We start from the raw sequence: 10,017 nt of genomic DNA, 5'->3' as shown, positions 1-10,017 counted from the left end.
CAAATTTTCCCAGATCAGCCTTTCCATTGTTCAGCACAAAACATTTGCAGCCAAATGCCCTAAGATAGCTCAACATAGGCTTTCTGTTATTAAGCAACTCATAGGGGGTCTTATTCATAACAACCCTTATCAGACACTTGTTAGTAACATGACATGCTGTGTTGATAGCTTCAGCCCAGAATCTTTGAGGAAGATTTGACTCACTGATCATGGTCCTAGCAATGTTCACCAAGGTTCTGTTTTTTTTTTCACTACTCCATTTTGTTGAGGAGTTCTTGGTGTAGAAAAATTATGACTAGTACCATTATCCATGCAAAATTGATCCAGTATTGAGTTCTCAAACACAGTTCCATGATCAGATCTAATCCCAACAATCACTTGATTCAATTTAGTTTGAGTCATTATGAAGAACACCACCAATTCTTCAGGTGTCTCTACTTTTGATCTTAGGAATCTTGTCCATGTGTATCTTGAGTAATCATCAACTATCACCAGAATGTATTTCTTTTCATTTCTGCTTTCAACCTTCAAAGGTCCACATATGTCCATGTGTAACAGCTCCAGTACTCTTGATGAAGTTACTTGCTTCTTTGACTTGAAGGACGATCTGATTTTTTTTCCTTTTGATAAAAGCTTCACATATTTTGTTTTCACAAAACCTCAACTTTGGCAAACTCGGACCAGGTCCTTAGAAATCAGTTTATTAAATAAAGATGAGCTCACATGACCTAGCCTACGATGTTAAAGATCAACATTTTCATTTTGAGCACTAGACATGTCAGATCATCTCCATGAGACGTTTCTAAGTTTGCCACAAAAATGTTTTTACTTCTAAAGGCAATGAGAATCACTTTCTTTGTAGTTAGACTAACCACAGCGCACTTCTCAGAAGTAAATTTGACTTCATTTCCCTTTTCACAAATTTGAGATACACTCAAAAGGTTGTACTTCAACCCATCAACATGATACACATTGTCAATTGATTCTTCAAGAGACTTTCCCACTTTACCAACTCCCAAAATGTACCTCTTCTTTCCATCACCAAAAGAGACACCTCCTTCCTGAAGTGTCTTGAGTGAGGAAATTTTTTGATGTCACCAGTCATATGTTTAGAGCATCCACTGTCCATATACCAACATTGACAGCTGCTCCTCGCACTCACCTGCAACAAGAATCACTTGTTAAGCTTGGGAACCTATTTCAATTTGAGTTCCCAGAAAGCAGACAAGGGAGCGGTCTGATTGTATCTAGTCCAATAGGGCAGTTTTTGAATCTTTCTAACAAAAGACTTTGGAGCAGAAACATATTTTTTTCATTGAAAATCTATCAGTTCAAACATGTTTTGGAGGACCAGGTCTCTCTTTTGATACTTTTTGCCTTTCAGTATAATTAGAGAGTCTTTCATGAGAATTTCTCCAGCCGTCACACTCTCCCTTTAAGTGCCCATTTTTACCACAGTGAAGACAAAGCAGATTGTCAGACACAAACACATACTTACTGTGAGGATTAAAGGGAGGAGTGATATTCAAACATCTTAGACCTTTCTTATTGAAATTACTCTGATTTGTTGCACTTGACAGCAACTTAGAGGATTTTGTCCACTTAAGAGATTTTTCAAGTTCTTCCTTAAGTTTGACAATATCCTTTTCTAAGTTTTTGCTCTTCTCCATAGCAAATCCCAGATTTTTCTCAGTGGTTTTCTGTTTTTCTTCAATTTCAACTTGTAAACCATTTGACCTTCCATTTAGCTTTTCAGCTTCTTCCTTTATCTGAGTCAACTGTTTTTTAAGTTCAGTGTTTTTAAACTCTAGAGACATCATTTTATCTTCCATTTTCAACTTTTTCTCCTCCAATTTAACCTTGTTTTCAGTTAATATGTGGAGTTCAACATTCATAATTTCTCTTTCAGAGGTTAACTCAATTATTGAATCAATCATAATATTTGCTAATGTTCTCAATTTTTTAAGAGAATAATTATTCAAATCAAGTTTCATATCAAGAAGAGTTACCTTGTCATCCTCTTCTTCATTTTATGTATGAGCCATGAAAGCATACATTTGGTTCATTAGGATCTTCTGAGTAACTTGAAGAGTCTCCCTATGCAGCAACAACCTTTTTGACCACATAGTCAACAGCAGCTTTGCGATCATTTTTACTGAGTACCAGGTCCCTTCTCTTTTCTTTATCACTTTTTGGTTTTTTATATTCCTTATTTTCAGTTTTGAGTAAATGACACTCTCTAATAAAGTGCCTAGCTTTTCCACACTTGTAGCAAGTATCATTTTGAGTAGCAGTTCGAGGACCATTTGTTCCTCTTCTAAACCTTTCTTCTTTTTTCACAATTTTTTGAAATCTATTATAAGATAAGCCATATCATCATCACTACAGTCTTCATCAGATTTGTATTTCAGCATCAAGGACTTATCCTTTTTTACTTTTGTCTTTGATAAATCATGATTTCGATTCATCTCATGAGTCTTCAAATTTCCAATGAAAGCATCCATTAACAGCACCTTCAAATCTTTAGCTTCAGTAATGGCATCAACCTTGCTTTCCCAGGACTTTGGAAGAATTCGAAGCACTTTCCTTACTTGCTTACTCATACTGATAGGTTCCCCAAGACTTCTCAACTCATTTGTAATAGAGGACAATTTTGTGAACATCTCGTGAATGGTTTCTCCTTCTTTAATCTTGATGTTTTCATACAAAGAGGTGAGCATATCGATCTTTGATTCTTTGACATGTTCAGTTCCTTCATGAGCTATTTTTAAACAATCCCAGATTTCTTTTGCAGACTCACAGGCTGAGACACGATTGAACTCATCTGGCCCTATCCCACAGACAAGAAGAGTTTTTGCCTTGTAGCCCTTTTCTATCTTATTCCTATCAGCTTCATCATATTTTTGTCTAGGCTTTGGAACAAGCCTAGTTTTCTCTCCATCCTTTTCTTCTATCATCGGAATAAACGGTGCATGTAGTATCATATCCCATAGCTCACTATCTTAAGCCATGAGGTAATCATGCATTCTAACTTTCCACTAACGGTAGAAATGTCCATTGAAACAAGGAGGTCTGGTTGAAGATTGACCTTCTTCTAGATTTAGTGGAGCAGCCATTCTACAACAGATATCAATTCCTTGGTGTTAACCAAATGTCTGCTTTAATACCACTTGATAGAATATGTGACTTCACTTATCAGTCAATGGACCAGGTCCCTTGACACACTAACAAGGATGAACAGACAGTAAATGCAGTATAAACAACACAACAATTTTACGTCGAAACTTCCTTGCTTTAGGGAGTAAAACCACGACCTGTCTCACAGGATTTTCAACCGTTTTCACTAATCTTCACAAGCAAAAGTTAAACCCAATTATAACAAATGTGAGAAAATGTTTTTAATCTTACAGTGAAGCAATAATCGCTATTACTTGACAAGCCTAAGTAGATTTTACTCTACCCACTAAGCTATCCCTCCTAGACAACTTAGAATTTTAACACCACACAATAATTCCTTTATAGAGGAATAGTTTACAATATAAGACCAAGAGAATATATTCTTAAACAACTACACTATATGCTGCTGAGATTTCAGTTGTTGTTTTGAATAATTCTTCTGCTTCGATTTTCGATAGCCTTTGCAAGTGTTCTTGAAAATGCTTTATCAAGTTGCAAAAACTGAGGAATAATGTTTAGGAAAGTGACTTTTATATGGATAATTCACTTTCCTTAAACTCTTTGTCATTGGTTGGAGAGGTCTGACTTTCTGACACCGTTGGGAAATGTGCACCCACTTTCTGTACCTTCTCCAGGTGGCAGTCAACCGGCTAGTCACATTGGGAACCTGGTACCTTTACTAGGTCTCTGAGTTTATTTCATCTTCAAAACTCAAGTAGGAAACCTGCTACCTCTACAAGGTCCCTGAGTTTGTCAAATCATCAAAACTACAAATAACAATCTTTTTTTATTGTTTTTGTCATTTTGCTAATTCTACTAAAACATTGTATGAACCCTTTCCTCAAGTTAGGTTTTTTTTTTATTTTTGTTTTTGGTGTTGGATATAAGTTTGTTAAGAAGGCAGAGAATTAAATTTTGATGTCTTTAGCATTCATTTTTTGAACTTTCTTGGCTATGTCTGTTGAGAACTTGAGATCTTGAAGATTTGAGGGTTGTACATGAAGTACTGCTCTTTTTTTTTGAACCCTCCTTAGGAGATCCCACCCCTTTTGCTCCTTTAGTGACTCGAACTTGCAATCTTCAGGTTGAAAGTGCAGAGTGCTTACCATCCAGGCAACTCCCTCTCGTTAAGTACTACTCTATTGACTCAAGTCATTCTTTATATTTTTATGGATGTAAATGTTCTTGTCTTTTTTTTCTTTATCTCCATCCTCATATAAAGGTCAATCATACAAAAGATATTCCTCAACTAAGTTGAAAGAGCTTTTATTTAGGAGTATTTATTATAAGCTACACATATATCCTACAAATTGGAAAAAAGAATTTCCATGGAATTTAGACATGCAAATCTAATTCCTATAGTGCATCATAACTCATATCTTTGCACTGATTGATTATTAATTGATTTTCTAAGATAGTATATAATATAATGTTTCACAATGATCCTGATTTTGATACAAAATTGTAGGACCATTGTGATTAAAGACTATTAAATTCATGGGAGATGAAATTTCTAATGATTCTTGTATTACACCAAAAATGTGAACTTCTTACCTTTAGCGTTAGATGACGATTTTATCTTTGTTGTAAATTAAAATATAATAAAATATCTAACAAATTAATTGTTATATATATATATATATATATATATATATATATATATATATATTATTTTTAAATCATATCATCATATCTTTTTCAATAGTTTGCTTGTGTAGTCATCTCCTATAATTGTTTGTTTAGATGATGAGACATTGAACTATTATTAAAGGCAACAAAGTCCAAAGTTGAATTATCACTTTATCCCTATTATCCACTTTTAATAATATATATAATATTATATATCATCTAAGTAATAATTTTATAAAACTTCTAATGAATAAAATATTAAATAGTAAATTCTCCATACATATCGAGAATCCACAATGATTTATATACTGGCCACCATAAGGTCATATTGATTGAATCTCTATAAAACTTATGCAAAAACATACTTTAACTCAACAAAACTTATATATTTATAGAGACTGTAATTTCACTAAAACAATTATTGTAATTGTACTGAAAAAAATAATATTCAACCAAGAAAATTTTTCATTTAGTATTTTTACTTTTACTTTCTAGGATGGAAATTTAAAGCTCTATATATAATTAATACTATCTGATAAATAATTAACAACATGAGATTAGGCATGTATAAATTAATATGATAGTAGGGAAAAATGTGTAACATACGTTTCAAAGAACTAGTTTTATTATAAAAGTACGAACCTCTGGTACAAAATTTGATTACTATTCATAAGTGCACTATTGGATAATATTGTTATCACAATTAAGTTTTACACTTCTTTTGATCCAAGAGTCTACGTACAAGTAAGATGCCTCTCTTACACTAAGAAGTCAAAAGAGACCTTACTAGTAGTGTGACGATTCAAAAAAAAATTGAATAAATAGGTACTTGAGGTGATGTAATTATTAATTAAAAATCTGAAATTTTAAGGGTATAATGGTACTTTCACGTATTAATTAAAATAAATCAGATTTGTATTAATTTAATTTAAATTCTATTTGACTAAGTCTTGAATTTAGTCTCCTAATCCTAATAGCTCTCTCTCTCTCACGCTTCTTAACTCTCTCTCTCACGTTCTCCATCTCTCTCACGTTATTCTGCCAAGCAAAACAAACACCAGAGAATACATCAAGAGTTCTTCAAACTTGAAGAACTCACATGAAATTTCAAGAAAAACAAAGCAACCAAAAACATTAAGGCGAAGAGAAGTTGTTCGTTGAGTGGTGTGGACGTTGAGGTAACTTGAACTGATTTTTGGAGAGTGTTTGGGTAGCAAATTCTTCGTTTGTACATCAATTAAGGTATGAGTGTCTCTCATGAAATTCTTTCTCCAAGAGTACTTTCTTTCGAACGTTTCTTAAACTCTTGAAACTAAGGTTGTTCCCCTTCGTATGTCCTTGTCCTTAGCTCCCTAACAAATTTGTAGGATGGGTATTTTGTTTTGCTAGATTTTTACATGAATGATGTGTTTAAATTAAATATGAATGTGTTTATGTGCGGGAAATCACGATAATGATCATCAAAATAGTAGCGAAAAAGTTGATGTATAGACGTGTATAGGGCAGTGTTTTAGGAACTGTTTTGGGGTGTATAAGTTGTGTATTTTATGTGTGAAATGGGTGTACAATGATATGTTCATTATGATCAAGTATAGTGAATTGAGTAACCACGTATAGCTATTTAAACTTATGAAAAAATTGCACCTAAAAGTGATTGGAGAAGGAAAAAAAATTCCAGCAACAATGCAATGTTAATTTACACTAAAGTTTAATAAAAGAATCTGGAAATTTAATAAAATTATAAAGGGGTGAGGCCACCAGGATTCGAATCTGTGACCTCACCGTGTACCTGCTGTAGTTCGTGAAAAAAGAAAAAAAAGGCTGGGGGCGGGATTGAACCCACGACCCCCAGTTCGTGAAAAAGGAAAAAAACGGCTAGGGGCGGGGATCGAACCCACGACCCCCAGTTCGCGATAAGAAAAAAAAGGGGTAGGGGGGCGGGAATCGAACCCACGACCCCCAGTTCGCGAATTTTTTTTCAAATTGTCCGCTAAAATTAGCCTATGTAAAGTAAGAATGACGTAAGTAGGCTTGTTTGCGACCTCTGAGAGGTCAACGACGCCGGTGTCGTCTGGAGTCTAGATTCCAATCATGACAAGTAGGATTACATTAAAGGCGTACGAGGGATCCGGGACTACTCGAGATTATAGTATTATTTTTATTGGATAACAATACTGAGAGGATAATTAATTCGGGATATGTAATGATCTTACTCAGTATAGCTTAATGCGAAGCTGAATCACGGAAGGAGGGTAACTACTTGACAAATAAACGGCCAAGATTATATCAATTAATTAGGCATAAGACTTAGGATCTTGCCACGTTATCTGAAGGTTTTTATAAATGCAAAAGGAGGAAAATGCAACAAAACACTTTTGGTAAATCAATTACTCCTTTATTTCTCTTCAATCTTCCCTTCTATTCTATTCTTCTCTAATTCTGATCTTCTCCTTTGCAGATTCGGCATGGATACCCACTCATTCCAGTTATCTTAAATTTAATTAGTACTCGAGTTCGTTGTATTAGACATCCATGTTTTCAATTTATATAGATCAGAGGAAATGGTCCAAAAAAAACTAATTGATTTTACTTTTGAATTTGCAATTTACAGTCAGATTCTAATGAGATCCTGAAAGAATAACTTGTTCATACCAAAACCCACACTTTCTACATCCGGTTTCGTATAAAGTAAACCTAGCTCCAGTATGATACCCCACAAAACCAAACAGGAAAATTTCAAATCCTACATTCCCAGTGGAAGATCCTTAGCAATTCTAGGAATATCTAGTAATACTAATAGTGTAAAATCATATTAACAAAAGAGAAGAAAAAAAGATAAGTAAAGGTAACGATCGGAATAAAAAGAAGAAATCTCACTTACCTGGAGTATTATTATTAATGTTCATCTCCATTCTGATCAATCTTTTGACCCTCTAACTTGAACCCTAGTGTATATATGGACTTAAATTTTCTTTATAGTTTCTCAAATACTATCTCTGTCCAATTTATCAGTTACTTCCCTTATTCGTCTGTCCAAGAAAGACTAAACATTTTATATTAAATAATAATTTAATTGTAAAATATTCATTTTACACTTAATGAAATGAGTTATAGTGACACAAATATCTATTATTTATTCTAGATCATAAATTGCAAATTTATTTTAGACTCTGTAACTAGTCAAACTAACTCATATGAAAAAGGACAAAGAGAGTAGTAATATTGTTTATCAACTTTGAATTTTTTCAAATTATGGTCACTCAAGTAATAATAATATTCTTCAAGAAAATATTTTATTTTATATTAAAAAGTCAGTCAATTTTTATTTTGTAACATTAAGTCACTCAACTAATAATTAATTATTTCCACAAGTTGTTCAACTCTATTTTATAAAAAAAAAACACTTATATATGTTTTAGCTAAAAAAGATCATATCAACCCATGAAAGTAAGAAATAAGGAAAGAACTAAATCTAATGTTATTGATTTATCAGATAAGGAATTACTTCCTCCAAGTAATCATTAATATCCTCTCTTCAAGCTCGTTAAAATCAAAGTTATATGAGACCCATCAACTGATACTATCACAACTAATTTAAGTTCTAGTCTAGAACTAGCATTATTGATTCAATTATCATTCCTATATCTTTTATTAGAAGACCCTGGCGTTTTCCCTTTTATTACCATGCTTTTACCCACAGGTGATAAGTTATTAATGAATTTAATTTGTACAATGACTATTGGTGGATGTATGACTATCTTCCGCAATCAACCTTACTTCAATATATATGATTGATGGATAACGTTCTTAACCATGAGATACATCCACTAGAAAGGCCGGATGCATAACCATGTATGAAATTAACATATAATACTGAATTTATAACTTCATTTTAAAAGAACAAATTTTTGAAAGAAAAGACAAATATTTGTTTTCAAAAGTTTCTCCATTGTTCAATTTTATTTAAAATACACCTCAATGCCATCTATTAATATATATTTGTTGTTTTTCGTGATCCGTCTTCTATTTGATAGTTCTGTTGAAGAATCTCCATGGACGGGGAGGAGATGCACTCAAAAATGCATGGCATAGAGATTTGAAAATATGAGAAGGAGAAAAACAATTTTATTGTAGGAAATGTTTTTGTCAAAAATTGTACTATTTTTGGGGGTCTTTCTCACTACCTTTCTCTTTATTTGTGTTGATGGGAATTTTTCGTGATGGCTATGTTTGAATTTGTAACAAATTTTTAGCTTTAGTCTGATATTAATAGAAAAAAATTCATACAATAATTAAATCTCAAAGATTAATTTTAATGATTTAATCGTCTTCATTATTATTATTTATTTAATTTTGTTAAGATATGGAAGCATTAGTTGGTGTAAATGCTACTCACGTTTTTGCATGATTTCAATATTTCTTGGTTATAATTATATTTATCATTTTTTAGATGGTTCACTATTTTCTCTTTGTTTTTGACCATGTTTGTTGGTACCAACGTTCGGTAGATATTTTATCCCACAATATAGGATTCATATTTCTCTTATTAGAACAAATTCTTCCACCGAATGTCGTATGTTTTTAAAATGATTATTATGAGAAAGACAACGATAAGATTAATGGACATTCTACTTTTTTCATTCTACAAATATCGCACCAACTACACATGATGGAATAATTTTTGAAGCCTGATAAAATATCAGAAAAATTATAAAGTAGAATGTACGAATTGAAAGAGATTACATACCACGATCCAAAGTAAATCCTGGGCATAACATGACGACGTACATCAAACAATATAATAGAAGTAAAGAGCTCAGATGATAGCATTTCATAAAAAAGATTTCGATAAAAGGAAATCTAATTTAAACCTCAAGGTAGTGTATTACATCATAGATAAATATATTGGGACTTAAAAAACTAAAATCAATAAAATATTAACGGCCCTCTGATCATGAGGACTCACCAATCTTCAAAAGCTCAAAAAGATCAACCAACCACAAGTATGGGGAAAAGGATTGTCGAACCCGACATTAGTGAAACATTGTAGGCACAAATATGCATTAGAACATGGAATATATCAAGTATGATAACAATGCATAAAAGTTATGAAATCATGCTAAAAGTACTTTACATGACATACAATGACCAAGCTAAATAATAAAATAATATGTTAGAAATCAAAAGTCATAAATGTGGTCAATGCAAGTT

The 10,017-nt window shown here is 32.6% G+C and overlaps 1 protein-coding gene across 1 annotated transcript; it reads right to left on the bottom strand.

The window, feature by feature from the left end:
- Positions 1-225: 225 nt before the first annotated feature.
- LOC138347931 (uncharacterized) lies at positions 226-1,895 on the bottom strand. Its single transcript, XM_069296542.1, has 4 exons — positions 1,499-1,895; positions 1,134-1,162; positions 873-1,070; positions 226-525 (listed from the first exon to the last, which is right to left on the bottom strand). The coding sequence occupies exons 1-4, from the start codon at positions 1,893-1,895 to the stop codon at positions 226-228; spliced, it is 924 nt and encodes a 307-aa protein (XP_069152643.1).
- Between the last annotated feature and the right edge of the window lie 8,122 nt (positions 1,896-10,017).

The sequence above is a fragment of the Solanum lycopersicum genome, chromosome 4, assembly GCF_036512215.1.
Source record: "Solanum lycopersicum chromosome 4, SLM_r2.1".
Taxonomy (NCBI): domain Eukaryota; kingdom Viridiplantae; phylum Streptophyta; class Magnoliopsida; order Solanales; family Solanaceae; genus Solanum; species Solanum lycopersicum.
Note: the sequence above shows the minus strand (reverse complement) of the source record. Positions and strands in the feature narration are given on the sequence as shown.

Excerpts from the sequence above, each read along its gene's own strand:
- LOC138347931 (XM_069296542.1), bottom strand. The coding sequence starts at position 1,895 with ATGAATGTTGAACTCCACATATTAACTGAAAACAAGGTTAAATTGGAG. Across the intron at positions 1,071-1,133 it reads AGGAGCAGCTGTCAATGTTG|ACACTTCAGGAAGGAGGTGT; the intron begins GTATATGGACAG and ends TCCTCACTCAAG. Across the intron at positions 526-872 it reads CTTCTGAGAAGTGCGCTGTG|GTTGAAAGCAGAAATGAAAA; the intron begins GTTAGTCTAACT and ends GGACCTTTGAAG.